The sequence below is a fragment of the Salvelinus fontinalis genome, chromosome 15 (genome assembly GCF_029448725.1).
Source record: "Salvelinus fontinalis isolate EN_2023a chromosome 15, ASM2944872v1, whole genome shotgun sequence".
NCBI classification, from domain to species: domain Eukaryota; kingdom Metazoa; phylum Chordata; class Actinopteri; order Salmoniformes; family Salmonidae; genus Salvelinus; species Salvelinus fontinalis.
Genome location: NC_074679.1, coordinates 33,841,810 through 33,867,172, shown reverse-complemented (window position 1 = coordinate 33,867,172; position 25,363 = coordinate 33,841,810). Strand labels below are relative to the sequence as shown.

Below are 25,363 nucleotides of genomic sequence, written 5' to 3'. Positions count from 1 at the left end.
TGCGTTGTCTTGGCTGTGTGCTTAGGGTCATTGTCCTGTTGGAAGGTGAATCATCGCCCCCCCCCCCCCCCAGTCTGAGGTCCTGAGTGCTCTGGAGCAGGTTTTCATCAAGGATCTCTCTCTACTTTGCTCCGTTCATCTTTCCCTCGATTCTGACTAGTCTCTGAGTTCCTGTTGCTGAAAAAGATCCCCACAGCATGATGCTGCCGCCACCATGCTTCACCGTAGAGATGGTGCCTGGTTTCCTCCAGACGTGATGCTTGGCATTCAGGCCAAAGTGTTCAATCTTGGTTTCATCAGACCAGAGAATCTTGTTTCTCACGGTCCGAGTCCTTTAGGTGCCTTTTGGCAAACTCCAAGCGGGCTGTCGTGCCCTTTACTGAAGAGTGGCTTCCGTCTGGCCACTCTACCATAAAGGCCTGATTGGTGGAGTGCAGCAGAGATGGGAGAACCTTCCAGAAGAACAACCATCTCCACAGAGGAACTCTGGAGCTCTGTCAGAGTGACCATTGGGTTCTTGGTCACCTCGCTGACCACGGCCCTACGCCCCCGATTGCTCAGTTTGGCCGGGCGGCCAGCTCTAGGAAGAGTCTTGGTGGTTCCAAACTTCTTCCATTTAAAGATGAGACCACTGTGTTCTTGGACCTTCAATGCTGCAGAAATGTTTTGATACCCTTCCACAGACCTGTGCCTCCACACAATCCTGTCTCTGAGCTCTACTTATAATTCCTTCAACCTCATGGCTTCGTTTCTGCTCTGACATGCACTGTCAACTGTGAGACCTTATATAGACAGATGTGTGGCTTTCTAAATCATGTCCAATCCATTGAATTTATCACAGGTGGACTCCAATCCAGTTGTAGGAACATCAAACGGATGATCAATGTCATTATGGGTTATTGTGTATAGATTGAGGAATTTAATGAATTTTACAATAAGGCTGTAATGTAACAAAATGTGGAAAAAGTCAAGAGTTTTGAATTCGAAGTTAGTAGAAACTTATTTCAGCACTCACAGCTGAAATTGCTTCCAAAGGTGCTTCCACCAAGTATTAAATCAAGGGGAAGGAGACTTATCCAGTTTTGTATTTTTAATCTATACTTATTTTCTCACAACAAAATTTAGAAAAAGTTCAAGGGAGTGTAGACTTTCTATAGTCACTGTAATTCCAGATCAATTTTTATAGTAAAATCACTGAGGTGAATGTTATGGCTATGACAGACAATGTATTCCCCATAACTTCATTGAAAGAATAAGGTTTTTGTTTTATTAATATTATATTACTTGTTTATTTATTTCCTTATCATGTAAGCCTAAATGCTATTTGTAATTTGATGCATATATTTTTTATTTATTTACTATCCAGATAAGAAAGTGTCTGATCAAGGAATATTCCATAGAATTTTTGAAAAATAACAGTCACAGTAAAAGGTTCTGATTCTGATTTCAAATGTTCAACACTTATCAAAGACAATATGCTCTCTTTCTTCATTAAAAAGTTGTGGTAATGGCAGTTGTTTGGGGAAAAGCATATTTTCATAGGTTATTTCTTGACTGATTAAAATTGATGGGATGCTATTGTATGTCATATCATTTCAAGGGGCTGTTTCTCAGCTTTCAAAATGCCTATCATGTTTTCATATGTGGTTTTACACCAGCAAAGTACACCCATTAATATACGCAGAGGTCTTGATCCTGCAAGAAATGGAACATTCCGCTCAGGCTAGAAAGGGTCAACTCTGAACACATTATTTGCAGCAACATTATTATGTTACATGGTATCTGGATATTTTCATGTAACAATGTTACACATACCCAGGCAGTTAACAGAAAAGCTTGCATATTGCGTCTCAAACAGCAATGTTGTAAGTGTCATAACAAAATAGTATCCAGAAAATGCTACTGATACAAACATTGACGGCAAAAATAGTAAAGAAAGACGAAGTTGGAAATTAAGGCTCCCTGAGTTCAAAACTAGAATCCTGGCTTTGACACACTGCCAGTCACTGACAAATTGATTAATGGCTTGAAAAATATACTTTTAATTGGTTGGAGGTTAGAGAGGTCTTGTCAATGGTAGCCGTGGAATTTCTTAGTACCAACCCAACAGTAGGACAGAAGAGAGGAGGAGAGAGGAGTGGGCCAGGGAAGCTCCACTGCTGCCACCAGCTGAGGTGGCAGGGGATAGGAATGTTCCCAAATTGGCAGCCAGGAAGTTTTGGAAGTGGGAGGTTTTGGTGAAGACTTGGATAGGGGAGGTGTGGGGACCCCTGCTCCAACGTGCTTTATTGGTGCTGTTACTGCTAGTGGTGTTGCTGCTGCTGTCGACAGTCAACACAGCAGTCTGGAACCATGAGTTGCCATGCTTACACATCAAAGGAACACCGGCATTACCCTGTGGGGAGAAGTACACTAGGGTTAATATGGACATAATGTTATGTGCTTATAACAACATGTTGCAAGCTAAATAGTAAGACAGATCTGTACTAAACCTGCAGTAGTGTCACAGCTCCGGTGCAAATGTTGTCCGTAGATGAAACATTCACACATTCCACCACAGAGGTCTGGAACTCCTGCAGAACTTCCTCAGCTAAGGATAAAGAGATGGGTTTATTACTTATCATACCCCCACAGTCCTGTCTGGAAACAATCCCTACACTAAAACATTTCCTGTAAAATGAACAGAAACTTACTGGCAGCAATTGGCCAGAAAGGTACTATAATTTATTTTACAGTACAGCTACTGTAATCCATTTAACGGTACCAAAATGTTTACTTAAATCTAATTTACAGTACCAATTATAATTACTGCATATTACCCAGTGTTATTTGCAAGTTTTCATTTTAGTCACATAGTGGCGCTCTTGCCCTTATCAACTTAGTCGGTGCAGTCAACCAAGGTTGATTAAAAAAAACATAAATATTTCTCTAACTATTACTGAAAATGTTGTTGTAGTTAAGGATATACTGGTCTTTAAAATAATTCTAATTACAACAAGATATCTTATAATGATACATTACTGAGATATTCACGGTAACTTGATGCCAGCTTCCTGTAAATTACTAAAACGTCAAAGCAATAAAACACAGTACAATACTGTAAGAAACTGTAAATAAACTGTAGGAAAGTCATTTTTACAGTATTTTACTGTAATTACAAGGGATTAGAGTAAGCAGATTGGCTGCTAGGCATTTGTATATTACAGCATATTAAATAAGACCCAGAGGCCTAAACAAAGGCTTCCAGATTGACTGATTACAGGGCAAAACAGATCAAATGGATGTGGTTAAATATTCAGCCATTAAAGGTTTAAGACCTGCTGTCACTGATCTGTCCTCTATATACATTTAAATTGTTAGGGAACTACTACCACATCACTTAAATTAGTACAGGACTCTCACTAATGGGTGAAACAATTATAGCCACTTACAAGGCACGCCTTACAATATGTTTATGAGACAGTGATTCATTCCCCTCCAGCAATGAATAATAATTTATTACCTTTGTAAAGCGCTTTTCATTATACAGAATAATCTCAAATTGCCTTAAAATAAAGAACATAAATGACAGGGCAACTGGTACAAAGAACCCAGCTGACGCTACAAGGGACAACCAAGGAGCACAGCTATCAACAGAATGACCTTCCTAAACAAAGGAGCTCAGTCAGTGGTGCCTTCAGGTGGTCCAAGAGGGTATTCTAGAGGCTCGGGATGGTCGAGCTGAAAGCCAGATTCCCCCAAGGAGCAGAGATTGGTCCTGGGGGCGTGGAGGAGCAGGCCATCGCTTGACCTGAGGGTGCGGGTGGGGTTATGGTATTTGAGATAAGGAGTGGGATATCCATGACTACGCTGGAAAGTCAACAAGAGGGTTTTTAATTAAATCCGTAATGAGACGGGGAGCCAGTGCAGAGATGCCAGGATGGGGGTGATGTTACCGCACTCTCACCAGGATCCTGACAGTGCTGTTCTGGATGTATTGGAGATTCTGGAGACTCCTGCCAGGGATCACAATGAAGAGTGTGTTGCAGTAGTCTAGGCTTGAGGAGATAAAGGCATGGATGAGCTTTTCTGCATCAGACTGAGTCAGGATGGGATGGAGTTTGGCAATGTTCTTTGTGTGATAGAATGGCACTTTACACAGTTCTTTGACGTAGCTGCCAAAGGTCAGGGAGGAATCAAGTTTTGCACCCAGATTGGAAACTGAGGGGCAGAGAGGGAGGTTCTGTCCTGCTATTGATGAATCGTGGACCTGGTTGGGGATACCAACAAGCAGGGCCTCGGTTTTTCTGGTGTTCCGTTGAAGGACGTTTTGCTTCATCCATGCACTTATCTCTTCAAGGCAGGTGTTCTGACAGGCATATGCATCAGATGGACTTGGGGTAGTTTTTACATACAGCTGGGTGTCATCAGCATAGCAGTGGAATGAGATTCCATTCCGGCTAATGAAACGACCATGTACAGGATGAGCAGCATGGGTCCAAGAATAGATCCTTGTGGGACACCGCAAGTGACGTGGAGAGTCCAAGACCTGGATGCAACGCACCATCATTTACAGTATGCTGCATTAAATATACAGCAATACAGTAATTTATTGTTGAATTGTATTGAAAAACTACAATTGCTAATAGTGAATCCAGTGATATATTACAGCATATGAATTTACTGTACACTCAGTGGCCAGTTTATTAGGTACACCACCCCATTCACGAAAATGTTTTGCTCCTTCAGACAGTGAGTCACATGGCCGTGGCTTGCTATTTAAAGAAGGCAGACAGGCAGAGGCATGCAAATGTTCAATTCAACGTTAGAATGGACAAATCGAATGACCTAAGCGACTGAGCGTGGTATGATCGTCGGTGCGCCGGTTCCAATATATCAGAAATGGCCGGCCTCCTTGGCTTTTCACACACGACAGTGTCTAGGGTTTATCAAGAATGGTGCGACAAACAAAAAACATCCAGTCAGTGGCAGTCCTGTGGGCGAAAACAGCTTGTGGATAAGAGAGGTCGAAGGAGAATGGCAAGAATCGTGTAAGCTAACAGGCAGGCCACAAACAGGCATATAACGGCGCAGTACACCAGTAATGTGCAGAACGGCATCTCGGATGGGCGATTGCAGCAAACGACCATACCAGGTTTCACTCCTATCAGCTAAAAACAAGAAGAAGTGGCTCCAGTAAGCACATGATCAAATCAAGTTTATTTTATATAGCCCTTCGTACATCAGCTAATATCTCGAAGTGCTGTACAGAAACCCAGCCTAAAACACCAAACAGCAAGCAATGCAGGTGTAGAAGCACGGTGGCTAGGAATAACTCCCTAGAAAGGCCAAAACCTAGGAAGAAACATAGAGGAACCAGGCTATGAGGGGTGGCCGGTCTTCTTCTGGCTGTGCTGGGTGGAGATTATAACAGAACATGGCCAAGATGTTCAAATGTTCATAAATGACCAGCATGGTCAAATAATAATAATCACAGTAGTTATCGAGGGTGTAGCAAGTCAGCACCTCAGGAGTAAATGTCAGTTGGCTTGCCATAGCCGATCATTAAGAGTATCTCTACCGCTCCTGCGGTCTCTAGAGAGTTTAAAACAGCAGGTCTGGGACAGGTAGCACGTCCGGTGGACAGGTCAGGGTTCCATAGCCGCAGGCAGAACAGTTGAAACTGGAACAGCAGCAAGGCCAGGTGGACTGGGGACAGCAAGGAGGAGTCATGCCCAGTAGTCCTGACGCATGGTCCTAGGGCTCAGGTCCTCCGAGAGAGAGAAAGAAAGAGAGAAGGAGAGAATTAGAGAGAGCATACTTAAATTCACACAGGACACCGGATAAGACAGGATAAGTACTCCAGATATAACCAACTGACCCTAGCCCCCCGACACATAAACTACTGCAGCATAAATACTGGAGGCTGAGACAGGAGGGGTCAGGAGACACTGTGGCCCCATCCGATGATACCCCCGGACAGGGCCAAACAGGAAGGATATAACCCCACCCACTTTGCCAAAGCACAGCCCCCGCACCACTAGACGGATATCTTCAACCACCAACTTACAATCCTGAGACAAGGCCAAGTATAGCCCACAAAGATCTCCACCACAGCACAAACCAAGGGGGGACGCCAACCCAGACAGGAAGATCACGTCAGTAACTCAACCCACTCAAGTGACGCACCCCTCCTAGGGACGGCATAAAAGAGCACTAGTAAGCTAGTGACTCAGCCCCTGTAATAGGGTTAGAGGCAGAGAATCCCAGTGGAGAGAGGGAAACCGGCCAGGCAGAGACAGCAAGGGCGGTTCGTTGCTCCAGAGCCTTTCCGTTCACCTTCACACTCCTGGGCCAGACTACACTCAATCATATGACCTACTGAAGAAATAAGTCTGCAGTAAAGACTTAAAGGTTGAGACCGAGTCTGCGTCTCTCACATGGGTAGGCAGACCATTCCATAAAAATTGAGATCTATAGGAGAAAGCCCTGCCTCAAGCTATTTGCTTAGAAATTCTAGGGACAATTAGGAGGCCTGCGTCTTGTGACCGTAGCGTACATGTAGGTATGTACGGCAGGACCAACTCCGAAAGATAGGTAGGAGCAAGCCCATGTAACGCTTTATAGGTTAACAGTAAAACCTTGAAATCAGCCCTTGCCTTAACAGGAAGCCAGCGTAGGGAAGCTAGCACTGGAGTAATATGATCAAATTTCTTGGTTCTAGTCAGGATTCTAGCAGCCGTATTTAGCACTAACTAAAGTTTATTTAGTGCTTTATCCGCGCAGCCGGAAAGTAAAGCATTGCAGTAGTCTAACCTAGAAGTAACAAAAGCATGGATTAATTTTTCTGCATCATTTTAGGGCAGAAAATGTCAGATTTTTGCAATGTTACGTAGATGGAAAAAAGCTGTCCTTGAAACAGTCTTGATATGTTCGTCAAAAGAGAGATCAAGGTCCAGAGTAACGCCGAGGTCCTTCAGTTTTATTTGAGACGACTTTACAACCATCAAGATTAATTGTCAGATTTAACAGAAGATCTCTTTGTTTCTTGGGACCTAGAACAAGCATCTCTGTTTTGTCCAAGTTTAAAAGTAGAAAGTTGTCATCACCAACACTGGACAATTGAGGAGTGGAAAAACATTGCCTCCTCTGACAAATCCCAGTTCCTGTTGCGACATGCTGATGGGAGAGTCAGGATTTGGAGTAAGTAGCATAAGTCCATGGCCACATCCTGCCTGGTGTCAACATTACAGGCTGATGGCTCTGGTGTGGGGAATGTTTTCCTGGCATGTTCGGTTCCTTGATGCCAATTGAGCAACGTTTGAACTCCCCACCTTGTATAATCCATTCCCCAAATAACTCAGGCTGTTCTAGAGGCAAAGAGGAGTCTGACCCGGTACTAGATTGGTGTACCTAATAAACTGTCCACACTGTAAATTTGGTGTTTTATATCACTTGCACTTTATGCCTTAACAAAGGCTTCTATGCTGACAGTGACTACAGGGCAAAACCGATCAAAAGGATATGGCTAGCCATTCAACTATTAAAGGTTTGAGACTTGCTGCCAGTGATTTGTCCCCTATATAAATGAAATTGTTAGGGGACCACTAACACGTACAGGATTCTCCCTAATGGGTGCAACAAATATAGCTCTTACAAGACACGCCTAAAAATATGTTAGTCAGAAACACAATACCATCCACCCACTATTGTTCAAAAGGTTTTTGGAGCTCCAAAAATGCAGTATGGTACAGGATTCTGAATTAGAGTAAATAACTGTCCATTTTCAGGACAAGATTAGTAAAATTACTAAAATGCAGTATATTACTGTATTCTGTATACAGATTCTCACTCACAGGTGCAACAAATATAGCCTCTTACAAGGCACACCTTCAAATATATTTATGAGCCAAAGACACTTTCCCTGCCCACAACATTTTCCCACAATGCATGATAATTACTGTGTATTATTCTACAGTGTTTTACTGTTGAAATTACAGAAACGTCTTACAGTGCAGCCAGCCCCCACCCTAGGCATTTGTGTAGATCTCAGAGGCCTGGATAGGTTGTAAGCAATATGGTGAAAATCTCACCTATCCTATCAGAAGACAGGTGGACCTACTACCATTGCTTACCCAATTCTTTCAGATCTACACAAATGCCTTGGTGCTATAGGGTTTGTTTCTGAACCGAGAACATTTCTCACTAACACACAAAGACCGTAGTCCTTCCACTCACCGCCACCCTGGCCTGTTGCCCAGCCAGCTACCCAACACGGAGTCCCTGTGCTGAAGGTTCTGGTTCCCTTGTCCACACAGATAGGCTGGATGTAGTCAGACAATGTGGGTTGGCTGGCCAGTCGGAGGATGGCCACGTTTTTGCCTGTCACATTGCTCATGGTGATGTTGATGACGTTCTGGGTTACCTCGTGGGGATTGGAGCCCTTCTGCTTCAGACGACCCAGAATCACGGTCCACTCAGAGGCGTTGGCCTGGCTGGAGAGATATAATGAGTTGCATCTCTGTTTAGTGAGGTCCTGTGATCATTGGCGGTCAGTGCCCTTTAAAATGAGGGAGGGCTATTTTCTTTTCATGAGCATGGCCTTATTTTTCTATTACAGCATATTGGATGACTCATTCATATTCCATTCACCCAGTTCAATGTAACAGCGATAGGTTTAGGCTACTACAGTTGAAGTCAGAAGTTTACATACACTTAGGTTGGAGTCATTAAAACTCCTTTTTCAACCACTCCAAAAATGTCTTGTTAACAAACTATAGTTTTGGCAAGTCGGTTGGGACATCTACTTTGTGCATGACAAGACATTTTTTCCAACAATTGTTTACAGAAAGATTATTTCACTGTATCACAATTCCAGTGGTTCAGAAGCTTACATACACTAAGTTGACTGTGCCTTTAAACAGCTTGGAAAATTGCAGAAAATGATGTCATGGCTTTAGAAGCTTCTGATAGGCTAATTAACATAATTTTGAGTCAATTGGAGGTGTACCTGTTGACGTATTTCAAGGTCTACCTTCAAACTCAGTGCCTCTTTACTTGACATCATTGGAAAATCAAAAGAAAATCAACCAAGACCTCAGAAAAAAATTGAAGACCTCCACAAGTCTGGTTTATCCTTGGGAGCAATTTCCAAACACCTGAAGGTCCCACGTTCAAACCAGTAGTACGCAAGTATAAACACCATGGGACCACGCAGTCATCATATCGCTCAGGAAGGAGACGCGTTCTGTCTCCTAGAGATTAACGTACTTTGGTGCGAAAAGTGCAAATCAATCCCAGAACAACAGCAAAGGACCTTGTGAAGATGCTGGAGGAAACAGGTACAAAAGTATCTCGATCCACAGTAAAAAGAGTCCTATATCAACATAAAATGAAACGCCGCTCAGCAAGGAAGAAGCCACTGCTCCATAACCACCATATAAAAGCCAGACCACAGTTTGCAAATGCACATGGGGACAAAGATACTTTTTGTATAAATGTCCTCTGGTCTGATGAAAATAGAACTGTTTGGCCATAATGACCATCGTTATATTTGGAGGAAAAAGGGGGAGGCTTGCAAGCCGAAGAACACCTTCCCAACCGTGAAGCACGGGGGTGGCCGCATCATGTTGTGGGGGTGCTTTGCTGCAGAAGGGACTGGTGCACTTCACAAAATAGATGGCATCATGAGGTAGGAAAATTGTGGATATATTGAAGCAACATCTCAAGACATCAGTCAGGAAGTTAAAGCTTGGTCGCAAATGTGTCTTCCAAATGGACAATGACCCCAAACATACTTCCAAAGTTGTGGCAAAATGACTTAAGGACAACAAAGTCAAGGGATTGGAGTGGCCATCACAAAGCCCTGACTTAAATCCTATAGAAAATGTGTGGGCAGAACTGAAAAAGCATGTGCGAGCAAGGAGGCCTACAAACCTGACTCAGTTACACCAGCTTTGTCAGGAGGAATGGGCCAAAATTCACCCAACGTGTTGTGGAAGGCTACCTGAAATGTTTGACCCAAGTTAAACAATTTAAAAGCAATGCTACCAAATACTAATTGAGTATATGTAAACTTCTGACCCACTGGGAATGCAATGAAAGAAACAAAAGCTGAAATAAATCATTGTCTCTACTATTATTCTGACATTTCACATTCTTAAAATAAAGTGGTGATCCTAACTGACCTAAGAAGAGGAATTGTGAAAAACTGAGTTTAAATGTATTTGGCTAAGGTGTATGTAAACTTCTGACTTCAACTGCACACGATACTGGAATTTTCCCTATACCCATCATAAGCTTGCTACAACCTAGTTCATGAATGAAAGTTTACAACTTAGGTGCAAGCACAGAGGTCGAGAGACAATTTGAGATGACAGACAGTGACATTCAATACCACCTTTCACACTCTTGCCTGCATCTAGCTGATATTCGGTGCAATCATTAAAACCTGTTATGGCTAGACGTGGCGCTAGCGACCCACCTTGACAACATCCGGTGAAATTGCAGAGTGCGAAATTCAAATTACAGAAATAGTCATATTTAACATTCATGAAAATACAAGTGTCATGCATCAGAAAAAGAGCTGAACTTCTTGTTAATCCAGCCGCTGTGTCAGATTTCAAAAAGGCTTTACGGCGAAAGCACACCATGCGATTATCTGAGGACAGCGCACCGCACATAAAAGCATTAAAAACATTTTTCAACCAGGCAGGTGCGCCACGAAAGTCAGAAATAGCGATAAAATAAATGCCTTACCTTTGAAGATCTTCTTCTGTTGGCACTCGAAAAGGTCCCAGCTCCATCACAAATGGTCCTTTTGTTCGATAAAGTCCTTCTTTATATCCCCAAAATATCAGTTTAGCTGGCGCGTTTCATTCAATAACCCACCGGTTTCCCTCCTTCAAAATGCATATAAAATGAATCCCAAACGTTACCAATAAACTTCTCCAAACAACGTTTATAAATCAAACCTCAGGTACCCTAATACGTAAATAAACAATAACATTTAAGACGGAGAATCGTTATTGTCTTTACCGGAGATAAACAAAGAACACGCTCTCATCCACGCGCATGAAAACACTACAGCCAAAATGGGAGCCACCTAGAAAAACTACAAATTCTTGCTAATTTTTCCAAAAACAAGCCTGAAACTCTTTCTAAAGACTTGACATCTAGTGGAAGCCCTAGGAACTGCAATCGGGGAGGTTTTCCCTTCACATGACAGCCATTGGAAACAGTTGTGGGCTGAATTTTTTTTCTTTTATCTGGATGGTTTGTCCTCGGGTTTTTGCCTGCCATATCAGGTCTGTTATACTCAAAGACATTATTTTAACAGTTTTAGAAACTTCAGAGTGTTTTCTATGCAAATCTACCAATATGCATATATGCATATCCTAGCTTCTGGGCCTGAGTAACAGGCAGTTTACTTTGGGCATGCTTTTCATCCAGACGTCAAAATACTGCCCCCTAGCCAAAAGAGGTTCCAACAGTTGCAAACGAGAGTTTACAAGCCAAAACACTACACACAGCCTACATCGTTGTCACCATATTAGCTAAAGTAATGTCATAGTTAATAGAACTAATGCGTTAGTAAAACCTGCTACTATCATGCAGTGAAGTTAGTGTACAGTCAGTAAGCAGTTACACCGACAGGCCCCGGTGAGAATAAATTAGTAAGAGTTCCAGTGTTGTGTTGGATAGTCATAGCCAGCTAGCTAGCATAGCATCCCTCTGAGCAGGGTGTTTCAGTAGGCTAAACTAGCTAGCTGCATTTGCTAGCTAAGTAAGTGAAACTGAAAAAAAGACCATCTCTTTCTCCTCCTTCATTTAGGAAGAAATTCACTTGTTAAAATAACTGTTCAACTATTGTTGTCTTTCCCTTTGAGTTAACTACTCACCACATTTTATACATTGCAGTGCTAGCAAGCTGTAGATTATGGTTTCAGTACTAGATTAATTATCGGATCCTTTGATTGGGTGGACAACATGTCAGTTCATGCTGCAAGAGCTCTGATAGGATGGAGGACGTCCTCCTGAAGTTGTCATAATTACTTTGTATATCCATGGAAGGGGGTGAGCACCATGAGCCTCCTAGGTTTTGTATTGAAGTCAATGTACCCAGTGGAGGACTGAAGCTAGCTGTCCTCCGGCTACACCATGGTGCTACCCTACAGAGTGCTGTTGAGGCTACTGTAGACCTTCTTTGCAAAATAGTGTTTTAATAAGTTATTTGGTGACGTGATTATATTTAGTATAGTTTAATCTAAAAATGTTAACTTTAATGTTTTACAATTTACATTGTTATGAAATTTACTGATGAGGATGGTCCTCCCCTTCCTTCTGTGGAGCCTCCACTGCCTGTGATAGACTAGCGTCCTGTCCAAGGGGTGTACATCAAGCGGCCTCACCCTGCTCCAGTGAGCCGTTCTGGCTTGACAAGCCAAGGCTTGTGTAAGGCTACTTTAGTGAGGGATACTAAACTCTTCATTCCGATTATTGTCTTATGAAATGTTTATGTACTGCTTATGAATGTAATATGTATGGGTTATGAATGTGTTATGCCCTAGGTAGGCACCCTTCATACTCAACTCTTCATTCACGTTATCATCATTTGACATACAATTAATTATTGTAGTAAGTTGATATTTTCTTTGTCTTGAAGTTGTTGACGTAATTATTCATTAAGGGGAAATTCAGACCTGAATTAGTCTTGTGCTGATCTAATTTAAATTAAAGCTGCACAACATTTAAAGGGATTGCTTGAGCTAAACTAATTGAACAAAAACATTTTAATTGAATCACATTTATTCAATGCGAACAAGGGAGCCACACCAGCAGAGCTCACTACCCACCTGCACAAGTATGTGGACACCTGCTCGTCGAACATCTCGTTCAAAAAAAATCATGGGCATTAATATGGAATTGGTCCCCCCTTTGCTGCTATAACAGCCTCCACTCTTCTGGTAAGGCTTTCCACTAGATGTTGGAACATTGCTGCGGGGACTTGCTACCATTCAGCAACAAGGGCATTATTGAGGTCGAGCACTAATGTTGGGTGATTAGGTCTGGCTCGTAGTCGGCTTTCCAATTCATCCCAAAGCTGTTCAATGGGGTTGAGGTCAGGTCTCTGTGCAGGCCAATCAAGTTCTTCCAAACAGATCTTGACAAACCATTTCTGTATGGAACTTGCTTTGTGCACGGGGGCATTGTCATGCTGAAACAGGAAAGGGCCTTGCCCAAACTGTTGTCACAAAGTTGGAAGCACAGAATCTTCTTGAATGTAATTTTATGCTGTAGCTTTAAGATTTTCCCTTCGGGCTTAGCCCGAACCATGAAAAACAGCCCAAGACCATTATTCCTCCTCCACCAAACTTTACAGTTGGCACTATGCATTCGGGCAGGTAGCGTTCTCCTGGCATTGTTTAGCTTTACACCACTCCAGCCGACGCTTGGCATTGCGACGAACAGTTATTGCACTGATGTTGCTTCCAGAAGCAGCTTGGAACTTGGTAGTGAGTGTCGCAACTGAGGACAGATGATCTTTATGCGCTTCAGCAGTCGGAGGTTCCGATTCTGGGAGCTTGTGAAGCCTACCACTTCGTGGCTGAGCCGTTGTTGCTCCTAGACATTTCACAATAACAGCACTTACAGTTGACCGGGGCAGTTCTAGCAGGGCAGAAATTCTATGAACTGACTTGTTGGAAAGGTGGCATCCTATGACGATGCCACGTTGAAAGTCACTGAACTCTTCAGTACAGGCTATTCCACTGTCTATGGATATTGCATTGTTGTGTGCTCTGTTATACACCTGTCAGTCGAATCCACATACTTTTGGCCATGTAATGTAAATCTGAATACCAACTACTGAGAAGTGCTAAAATCAAAACACGTAAAAATGCATAGATTTCCTAAATCTGAATGGGCCACTAAATTCCTTGTGAAGGTACCAAACCGTTAAACTGTCCAGCTGATTAGGATGGTAAAACAGTAGTGTGGGAGAGATGTTGGCTGGTGGCTCCCCCCTCTGGTACACTACAGTAACTACTACAGTAAGTGCCTGTTGATCCCATGGAGTCACACCTAGATACTGGTTGACATGATGATGACACCATAACAATGCTTTCTGCAGCCAAGGTTGTGTAAAACATGGGTGTTGTTTATAGACAGCTATCTCTCCTAGAATTTTCAGTAGCACAATGATTGTACAAATGTCATACGTATTAATCTTGGTTAACCTTTGCATTAGGGTTGAAAAGGAAACTTTTCTATGTGTCACTAACTGTTAATGTAATGGCACTGTAAAAAAATCTAAATCCAATCAAAATGTAGGTTCTATGACGAGATTTCCTTAGAATCATATAAGGAGGCCTCCCGGGTGGCGCAGTGGTCTAGGGCACTGCATCGCAGTGCTAGCTGCGCCACCAGAGTCTCTGGGTTCGCGCCCAGGCTCTGTCGCAGCCGGCCGCAACCGGGAGGTCCGTGGGGCGACGCACAATTGGCATAGCGTCGTCCGGGTTAGGGAGGGTTTGGCCGGTAGGGATATCCTTGTCTCAGTATGTAAAATGTATGCACTCTACTGTAAGTCGCTCTGGATAAGAGCGTCTGCTAAATGACTAAAATGTAAATGTAAAATGGAGTGACATTTCAATCCAGCTACTTACTCTCCCCCTTTGACATACAGGTAGAGTTAACTTACCTAGAAAAGCAGCTGGCATCACTCATGACAGAGTCTACCGCCACTAACGTGCCCCCGCAGACGTGCGCTCCATTGGTCTGTATGCTGGCTATCCAGGGCCACAAACCTGCTGTTGCCAACGAGCTTCCGCCACCAACATGGGAGTTCAAAGAGGCGCTAGCGCTGCCACACACCACAACTGCTGAGGGAGGGAAAGACAGATAAAAATTTGAGAGACAAATAAAAGGGAGTAATCCAGTAGTCAGATTTGTTACAAAAGTAAAGATTCACATTAAGGTGTAGCCATAAGCACAAGTTAGACTATACAGTGCCTTCGGAAAGTATTCAGAACCCTTGACTTTTTCCACATTTTTTGTTAGTTTTATTTCAAAATTGATTAAATACATGTTTTTCCTCAGCAATCTACACACAATACCCCATAATGACAAAGTGAAAACAGGTTTTCAAAAAACAGAAATACTTTATTTACATAAGTATTCAGACCCTTTGCCATGAGACTCGAAATTGAGCTCAGGTGCATACTGTTTCCAATGATAATCCTTGAGATGTTTCTACAACTTGATTGGAGCCAACTTGTGGTAAATTCAATTGATTGGACATGATTTGGAAAGGTACACACCAGTCTATATAAGGTCCCACAGTTGACAGTGCATGTAAGAGCAAAACCCAAGCCATGAGGTCGAAGGAATTGTCCGTAGAGCTCCGAGACAGAACTGTGTCGAGGCACAGAGGGTACCAAAACATTTCTGCAGCATTGAAGGTCCCCAAGAACACACTGGCCTCCATAATTCTTAAATGGAAGAGGTTTGGAACCACCAATACTCTTCCTAGAGCTGGCCGCCCGGCCAAATTGAGCAATCTGGGGTAAAGGGCCTTGGTCAGGGGGGTGACCAAGAACCTGATGGTCACTCTGACAGAGCTCCAGAGTTCCTCTGTGGAACGGGAGAAACTTCCAGAAGGACAACCATCTCTGCAGCACTCCATCAATCAGGCCTTTATGGTAGAGTGGCCAGACGGAAGCCACTCCTTAGTAAAGGGCATATGACAGCCCTCTTGGAGGTTGCCAAAAGGCACCTAAAGACTTTCAGAGAGATCCTTGATGGAAACCTGCTCCAGAACCTCAGACTGGGGCGAAGGTTCACCTTCCAACAGAACAATGACCCTAAGCACACAGCCAAGACAACGCAGGAGTGGCTTCGGGACAAGACTCTGAATGCCCTTGAGTGACCCAGCTGAGCCCGGACTTGAACCTGATCGAACATCTCTGGAGAGACCTAAAAATAGCAGCAACGCTCCCCATCCAACCTGACAGAGCTTGAGAGGATCTGCAAAGAATGGGAGAAATGCCCCAAATACAGGTGTGCCAAGCTTGTAGCATCATAATAAAGAAGACTCAGGGCTGTAATTGCTGCCAAAGGTGCTTCAAAGTACTAAGGATCTGAATACTTATGTAAATATGATATTTCTGTTTTTTATTTAAAAAATGTCTAAAAACCTGTTTTTGCTTTGTCATTATGGGGTTGATTGAGGGAAAAAACTATTTAATTTATTTTAGAATAAGGCTGTAACGTAACAAAAATGTGGAAAATGTCAAGGGGTCTGAATACTTTCCAAAGGCACTGTAGGTATGTGCATGCGGTTGTGGTTGTAGGGGCAGTTGTGGTGGTTGTAGGGGCAGTTGTGGTGGTGGTTGTAGGGGCAGTTGTGGTGGTGGTTGTAGGGGCAGTTGTGGTGGTGGTTGTAGGGGCAGTTGTGGTGGTGGTTGTAGGGGCAGTTGTGGTGGTGGTTGTAGGGGCAGTTGTGGTGGTGGTTGTAGGGGCAGTTGTGGTGGTGGCTGTAGGGGCAGTTGTGGTGGTGGCTGTAGGGGCAGTTGTAGGGGCTGAAAGACCAGTACAGAAGACACTGAGGTCAGAGTCAGTCCCACTGGAGGAGAAGGTGACAAAGCCTGGCTGGCCACTGCTGATCTGGCTGTTGATCCAGGTCTGGTACTGGGACACTCTGGCGTACACTCCTGGGAGTTTTGCCAGGGCACAGCCTTGGCCGAAACTCACAACACCAGACTGGATCCAGCGAGTACCCTGTTTGGTTACCATCGGACCTCCAGAGTCCCCCTATGCATAGACAGACTTAGTGTCACTGAGATTGCATTTTCACAGGATTATGAAACATAATGGGTCAGTTTCCCAGATGAAGAACCATTTTCAAAGTGAAAATGCTTTTTAGACTAGGATTAGGTATAACCTGTGTCCGGGGAATCGGACCAATATGTAATTGACCCACACTGTAATAAACAAAAAGGATAACCAAGAGATTTTACCTGACAGGAATCCTTTCCTCCTGCTACTAGACCAGCACAGATCATGTTGTCTGTGATTGAACCTACTCCATAGTTAAAGTTACACTGCCTGTTTCCCACTACTGGCACATCCACCTCCTGTAGGGTCTTTGGTGAAGGCAGAGACACTGAGGAGATGGGAGACATATTCAGACAAGTAAAGTTAGTACGAGATGATTTGAAATGAGGAAAATGTATTTTGTTCCAATTGATCACTCCTATTATATTACATTTTGACTATTGCCCATGCATTACATTTTAATCTCTCCCATCAGATCTCACCTCCACTGCGGATGGTGCCCCAGCCAGTGACCCAGCTAGTAGTGCCGGCATGAAAGGAGCTGCCTGGTGCAGCTAGGCAGACTGGCCGGATGTAGTTGGTAAAAGTCACAGGGGAGGAGAGCTTGAGAAGACACATGTCGTTGTCATTAGTACTTTTGGTGTAGTTGGGGTGGGACATGATCTGAGTGACCGCCCGGTCCACCTCGTTGGGGTTAGAGCCCTTCTGGTTCTGACGACCAACGTAGACCACCAAATTTGATGTACTGGGGCTGAGAAAAAAATAAATATATATATTTAAAAAAGATAACGGTAATGCTGTAAAAGGAGGCTCAATTGAGTTATGATTAGGTTTGGTGTAAGAGTTAAATGTTAGGATTCTAGCAATCCTGCAATCCCTCACCTGGAGAAGCAGTGAGCAGCGGTCACCACCCACTCTTTGTTGATGAGGGATCCCCCACAAAAATGGCTGCCAAATCTGTGCAGACTGGCCTGCCATGGCCAACTCCCTGCAAGAGCATCCTGACCCCCCACAATCCTAATGTTGAGAGGGGTTCCGCATACTAAGAGAGACACATATGGATGACGGTTTACGAAATGGAGCACACAAAGGAAGTGAAGAGATTGAAATCTCACTAGTTAGTGAATTGGTGCATGGTAATGTCATTCAATGAGAAAAATACTTACCATCCAACTGAGAGTGAGACCCTAAAAACACGAGGAGAAAAACAATTGAACAGTTTGGTTTTGGCACACTGTGGGCAAACATGTAACTTAACTCTTTGCACCCTACTGGTTTTACAATAGCAACCACATAAGGAATTAGAATACTTGAATAGGATCTCTATGGTAGTAACATACAGTCTTGAGCACAGCCAGCAAGCCAGTCAGTCAATTAGTTAGTGTATTTAGTGTTGCTCCGTAGTTTCCATGTGAGCGAACTTTGTATGCTGGATGCTTGTCATTAGTCTGTGGATTGTTTGACAAAACGCCATCTGTCAAAACTAATTTCATCACTGCGTATGTTACCGAACATTACTGTACACTTAACATTATCCCGAATGTGCGTTTGTAACGTAATACACCGGGAGTCGGGAAGCAGGTGCAGAAGATATGCTTAATAATAAGTCAATGCAGAAGAACATTTGAGAAGCGTATATAACGTGAGAGAAAACAACACGACCTAGTGACTGCTGTCCACTGAGGGCTAAATAAAGGGGGAGTAATCAAGGAGCTAATGATGACCAAGTGTACTTAATGTAAAGATTGTTGCCAGGACCGGTGGTTAGAAAACCGGCGACGTCGCGCACTGGAGAGAGAGAGGAAGTAGGCTTGACAGTTTAATACTAATGAGCACATTACCTATTATTAAAACAACATATGAGAATAGATTACTCTCAGAATTACTATGACATTTAGTATAGTTCTAAATGAACTAATACTAATTAACTAATACTAAAGAAATACGTAGATATTCGTTTTGGACCAAACCTTTATGAATAAAATGAATAGGATGAGGAAATATACAGTGCATTCGGAAAGCATTCAGACCCCTTGACTTGTTCCACATTTTGTTACGTTATAGCCTTATTCTAAAATGTTTTTAAACATCTGTTGCCTTCATCAATATACACACAATGCACCATAATGACAAAGCGAAAACAGGTTTCAAGAAATGTTTGCAAATGTATAAAAAAAAAATATATATATATATACTTTATTTACATAAGTATTCAGACCCTGTGCTATGAAACTCGAAATTGAGCTCAGGTGCATCCTGTTTCCATTGATCATCCTTGAGATGTTTCTACAATTTGTTATGAGTCCACCTGTGGTAAATTCAATTGATTTGACATGATTTGGAAAGGCACACACCTGTCTATATAAGGTCCCACAGTTGACAGTGCATGTCAGAGCATAAACCAAGACATGAGGTCGAAGGAATTGTCCGTAGAGCTCTGAGACAGGTTTGTGTGGAGGCACAGATCTGGTGAAGGGTACCAAAAAATGTATGCAGCATTGAAGGTCCCCAAAAACACAGTGGCCTTCATCATTCTTAAATGGAAGAAGTCTGGAACCACCAAGACTCTTCCTAGAGCTGGCCGCCCAGCCAAACTGAGCAATCAGGGGAGAAGGGCCTTGGTCAGGGAGGTGACCAAGAACCCAATGGTCACTCTGACAGAGCTCCAGAGTTCCTCTGTAGAGATGGGAGAACATTCCAGAAGGACAACCATCTCTGCACCACTGTACAAATCAGGCCTTTATGGTAGAGTGGCCAGACGGAAGCCACTCCTCCGTAAAAGGCACATGACAGCCTGCTTTGAGTTTGCCAAAAGGCATCTAAAGTACTCAGACCACGAGAAACAAGATTCTCTGGTCTGATGAAACCAAGATTGAATTGTTTGGCCTGAATGCCAAGCGTCACGTCTGGAGGAAACCTGGCAACATCTCTACGGTGAAGCATGGTGGTGGCAGCATCATACTGTGGGGATGTTTTTCAGCGGCAGGGACTGGAAGACTTGTCAGGATCGAGGGAAAGATGAACGGAGCAGAAAGATCCTTAATGAAAACCAGCTCCATAGTGCTCAAGACCCCAGCCTGGAGCGAAGGTTCACCTTCCAACAGGACAGCAACCCTAAGCCCACAGCCAAGACAACACAGGAGTGGCTTCTGGACAAGTCTTTGAATGTCCTTGAATGGCCCAGCCAGAGCCCATAATTGAACCCGATCAAACATCTCTGGAGAGACCTGAAAATAGCTGTGCAGTGACCCTCCCCATCCAACCTGACAGAGTTTGCGAGGATCTGCAGAGAAAAATGGGTGAAACTCCCCAAATACAGGTGTGCCAAGCTTGTAGCGTCATACCCAAGACTCTAGGGTGTAATCACTGCCAAAGGTGCTTCAAAAAGGACGGAGTAAAGAATCTGAATACTTATGTAAATGTGATATTTCAGTTTTGTTTTTTAATACATTTGCTAAAAATAGATAAAAAATAATGTTTTTGCTTAGTCATCATGAGTTATTGTGTGTAGATGGATGAGGGAAAAAACTATTTAATCAATTTTAGAATAAGGCTGTAACGTAACAAAATGTGGAAAAAGTCAAAGGGTCTGAATACTTAACGAATGCACTGTATATATATTTTAGGAGGAGAAATATATATATTTTTAAAAGTGGTGTTGATGTTATGGTTAACTTTGTGCCAAACTGTTCATTCAGGTTTTTCGTCTGGAAACATTACTTCCAAACAAAACAATAACAAGAAACTTTTTTCACAATCACCCTACAAAGGAAGCGTTGTGGTCACAACAGAGTCTTCATGGCTGTAGGACTATATGGGGATTTCACAGAAAATAATACAAAGAAGTGGGTTCCTCTCCTCGGATCTGAAAGAACTGAACAAGGTGAAAGCATTACAGCAACCCTGGTAAACTTCTGCCTTAATAACACTTTCGACTACTCTGTCTTTTCATACCAGTGCAACTAAAGGAGAACAGACAAGGTGAGGGATCCACTGGACTGCTGATATTGGCAACCAGAACCGTGAGAGACTAATGGCCTACTGATAAGCACCCTACTTCTGTGTGCTCTGTGGGTGTGTCTGGCTGGCTTCACATTCAGTCCCCACCCACTAAATTAAAATCAGGTAATGTTTTTTAAATATTTTTTATAAATGTATACAACACACAAAGAGGCAAACAACAATTGACAAATCAGACTTCTCTATTGCAAAATTATATATTTCTACAAATTCATTGAATGAAATATTGCATTACATAATGAATATATCAAATATTGTATTCCATCCAACTGTTGTGTGTAAGGACAAACATTGTGATTTGAGGCACAACTTTCCTGTCGCCACCAATTTTGATACTCTTTGGAACCTCAATTTCCTCCCTGTACTCTGTCCTTAAGATAACGACAGACAAGCAATGATTACATTGGTGACTCAAGCTAACGGTTTCCAGTAAGATGGAATTGTCAGCTGAAGGTGAAACATTTCCTTGACGTGTTGAAAAGCCATTCAATGGTCTTGCTCAACTCTCCATACGCTTCAGAGGGAATGTTGCACACAAACACACACACACATCAGTGAAAGACTGATAGGCCTCATTAATTAAAGGTGCCTTTTTCACAGCAGTTCCAGTGGCATAAACAGGAAGAAGTGTCCATCATTTTACAGGTGCATCGGCACTGGCTTTACAGCTGTATTAGATCTAAGAACTAACCACAGTCATACAGGCCACATATGTGGTGCAAGTGTTGATATACATATATGTATTTATTTAGAATGTACAGTTGAAGTCATAAGTTTACATACACTTAGGTTGGAGTCATTAAAACTAATTTTTCAACCACTCCAAAAATGTCTTGTTAACAAACTAGTTTTGGCAGGTCGGTTAGGATATCTACTTTGTGGATGACACAATACATTTTTCCAACAATTGTTTACAGCCAGATTATTTCACTCATAATTCATTGTATCACAATTCCAGTGGGTCACAAGTTTACATACACTAAGTTGACTGTGCCTTTAAACAGCTTGGGGAAATTATGTCATGGCTTTAGAAGCTTGTGATAAGCGAATTGACCTAATTTGAGTCAATTGGAGGTGTACCTGTGGATGTATTTCAAGGCCTACCTTCAAACTCAGTGCCTCTTTGCTTGACATCATGGGAAAATCAAAAGAAATCAGCCAAGACCTCAGAAAATGTTCTTGTAGACCTCCACAAGTCTGGTTCATCCTTGGGAGCAATTTCCAAATGCTTGAAGGTACCACATTCATCTGTACAAACAATAGTACGCAAGTATAAACACCATGGGACCACGCAGCCGTCATACCGCTCAGGAAGGAGACACGCTCTGTCTCCTAGAGATGAACGTACTTTGGTGCGAAAAGTGCAAATCAATCCCAGAACAACAGCAAAGGATATTGTGAAGATGCTGGAGGAAACAGTTACAAAAATATCTATATCCACAGTAAAACAAGTCCTATATTGACAACCCGAAAGGCCGCTTGCCAAGGAAGAAGCCACTGCTCAAAAAACACCATAAAAAAGCCAGACCACGGTTTGTAACTGCACATGGGGACAAAGATCGTACTTTTTGGAGAAATGTCCTCTGGTCTGATGAAACAAAAATAGAACTGTTTGGCCATAATGACCATCATTATGTTTGGAGGAAAAAGGGGGACGCTTGCAAGCCGAAGAACACCATCCCAACTGTGATGCACGTGGGTGGCAGCATCATGTTGTGGGGGTGCTTTGCTGCAGGAGGGACTGGTGCTCTTCACAAAATAGATGGCATCATGTGGAAAGAAAATTATGTGGATATATTGAAGCAACATCTCAAGGCATCAGTCAGGAAGTGTCACGCTCGTCGTTAGGTGGAAGAGAGGAGAACCAAAGCGCAGGGTGGTATGTTGCCATATTTATTGGAAACACTTAACAAGAACAAAACAATAAACAGAAAATGAAACTAACGACGCTACAGACCTGAACATGTGAACATACAGACAACGAAGAACGCAATGAACAGGAACAATCACCCACAAACACACAGTGAGAACAGCCTACCTAAATATGGTTCCCAATCAGAGGAAACGTAAAACACCTGCCCCTGATTGAGAACCATATCAGGCTAGTTGACAACCCTAAACCAAACATAGAAACACATAACATAGAATACCCACCCAGCTCACGTCCTGACCAACTAAACAAGACTAAACAAAGGAAATAAGGTCAGGAACGTGACAGGAAGTTAAAGCTTGGTCGCAAATGGGTCTTCCAAATGGACAATGACCCCAAGCATACTTCCAAAGTTGTGGCAAAATGGCTTAAGGACAACAAAGTCAAGGTATTGGAGTGGCCATCACAAACCCTGACCTCAATCCTATAGAACATTTGAGGGCAGAACTGAAAAAGCGTGTACGAGCAAGGAGGCCTACAAACCTGATTCAGTTACACCAGCTCTGTCAGGAAGAATGGGCCAAAATTCACCCAACTTATTGTGGGAAGCTTGTGGAAGGCTACCCAAAACGTTTGACCCAAGTTAAACAATTTAAAGGCAATGCTACCAAATACTAATTGAGTGTATGTAAACTCCTGACCCACTGGGAATGTGATGAAAGAAATAAAAGCTGAAATAAATCATTCTCTCTACTATTATTCTGACATTTCATGTTCTTAAAATAAAGTGGTGATCCTAACTGACCTAAGACAGGGCATTTTTACTTGGATTAAATGTCAGGAATTGTGGAAAAACTGAGTTTAACTGTATTTGGCTAAAGTGTAGGTAAACGTACGACTTCAACTGTAGGTGTCTCTACTTGACAGTGCTTTAGCTTTTTTTTCTTAGGCTGTTCTCAAATGCAAATTCTCATGCAAAATACAGCGTGCATTTGTCTGTCTGGCTGGGAGAATCTTAGTTTGTATAAAGGTATACACATGACATGTAAAGGAACATTGCCTGTGGTCTTTTTTATTTCATTGATTGCGTATCTCCTTTATGCTATCATCAGTTGTCATGACACCCTATAATCAAAGTGAGGTTTCATGCAGACCCTTTTCCTTTCATGTCTTTCTTTCTCTCTCTCATAAACATTTTACTTAGCGTCAGATTGTAGTTTAATGAGTCTCATTACTTAAATGAGGAACTTGGATGCTTTTAAAATGTTTTACTGGTGGTCTTTTTGTTTTTTTTAAACCTTTTTTTATCCAAGAAGTCCCATTGAAGTCAGTCTTCTTTTATGAGGAAGACTTGCCAATAGTTACTCTGTTACCGGTTTGTATTTTTTTCTCTCCCTAACTTAAGTTCCTTGTACGTTCAACTTTCATCTCATTAAATATCTAATTCTGTCCCTTTAACTGCTTTGAAAGATGACATCAGCTGGTCCACTTCAACACTATACACACTGAACCTTTTGCAGTGTAATTCAGTCCTGTTCAATACAATTTCTGTTGTGTTGCTATGATGCTCACACAACACACGTGTTAGACAAATGTAAACGTTCTGCCTCATTGCACGCACAGCAGCATCCTCAAGGCCCAAAACAGTCGAACAGGTCTCTCTCCTGTGTCAAGGCACATGACATTGTATTGACTTTGACTGTCTGTTTTGGCCTTGCTCACCACCAGCACCATTCCATAACCTGACTAACTCCTTAAAGGGATAGTGCAAGATTTTACCAAGCATCAGATGAACTCATGGATACCGTTTTTATGTCTCTGTGTGCAGTTTGAAAGAAGTTGTAGGTCGTTTTGCAAGCCACTAGGTTAGCACAATGACTGCAAGCCTACAGGTAGGGGAGAGTGGGGTAAATTGAGCCAAAGGGGTAAGTTCAGCTACCCGTGTTTCTAAAAGTCTGTGAAGGAAGAAACCACATGGAAAAAGTGGTAAGCAAGTTAGGTAAAAAGAAAACTGATTTTCAACAAGTCAAATTAATTTGTGTTCGAGGTTACATGCATTCCAATTATTTCCAGGGATACACAACATCCTGAAATATAAGTAGATATAGTTTTTAAAAAGAATAGGCCTATTCTTTTTTCCATGATGGAGTGATGCTCAACAGCTAGCATGGTCTCCCCTACAACTAGCATAATCACACTATCCCTTTAGCTCCAGAGTCACCTGTAGAACTGTCCATAGAAGTAAAGCAGTGGAATAATGGGAATCGTGTCTCTTACCTTTTGAAAGGAATGCAACTAGTAGATTCACCAAACAGAGTGCTTTGTAGACTTCCATTGTTTCCATGCCCACCACAACAGCCTGTTCTGTTTAGTGTTTATACTTTTGTACTCATCCCTGCCTTCACTCCCCCCCTATATATCTATCTATATCTATACAGTACCAGTCAAAAGTTTGGACACACCTACTCATTCCAGGGTTTTTCTTATTTTTATTTTTTTAAACAATTTTCTACATTGTAGAATAATAGTGAAGACAACAGAACTATGAAGTAACACATATGGAATCATGTAGTAACCAAAAAAATGTTCAACAAATCAAAATACAGTATATTTTATATTTGAGATTCTTCAAAGTAACCACCATTTGCCTTGATGACAGCT

General features: G+C 42.4%; 1 protein-coding gene across 1 annotated transcript; it reads right to left on the bottom strand.

The window, feature by feature from the left end:
- Positions 1-3,660: 3,660 nt before the first annotated feature.
- LOC129812111 (transmembrane protease serine 9-like) lies at positions 3,661-25,037 on the bottom strand. The gene is made up of 10 exons (XM_055864046.1): positions 24,980-25,037; positions 17,979-17,999; positions 17,695-17,854; positions 17,295-17,563; positions 16,995-17,140; positions 16,452-16,788; positions 14,678-14,858; positions 8,218-8,474; positions 3,947-4,200; positions 3,661-3,849 (listed from the first exon to the last, which is right to left on the bottom strand). The coding sequence occupies exons 1-10, from the start codon at positions 25,035-25,037 to the stop codon at positions 3,661-3,663; spliced, it is 1,872 nt and encodes a 623-aa protein (XP_055720021.1).
- Between the last annotated feature and the right edge of the window lie 326 nt (positions 25,038-25,363).

What these genes read in the sequence shown, in the direction of transcription:
- LOC129812111 (XM_055864046.1), bottom strand. Translation starts at nt 25,037, where the DNA reads ATGGAAGTCTACAAAGCACTCTGTTTGGTGAATCTACTAGTTGCATTC. An exon ending in GCTGCTCACTGCTTCTCCAG is followed by an intron (nt 17,564 to 17,694) that starts GTGAGGGATTGC and finishes TTTTTTTCTCAG; the next exon opens with CCCCAGTACATCAAATTTGG. An exon ending in CCCTACAACCACCACCACAA is followed by an intron (nt 14,859 to 16,451) that starts CTGCCCCTACAA and finishes TCCCTCCCTCAG; the next exon opens with CAGTTGTGGTGTGTGGCAGC.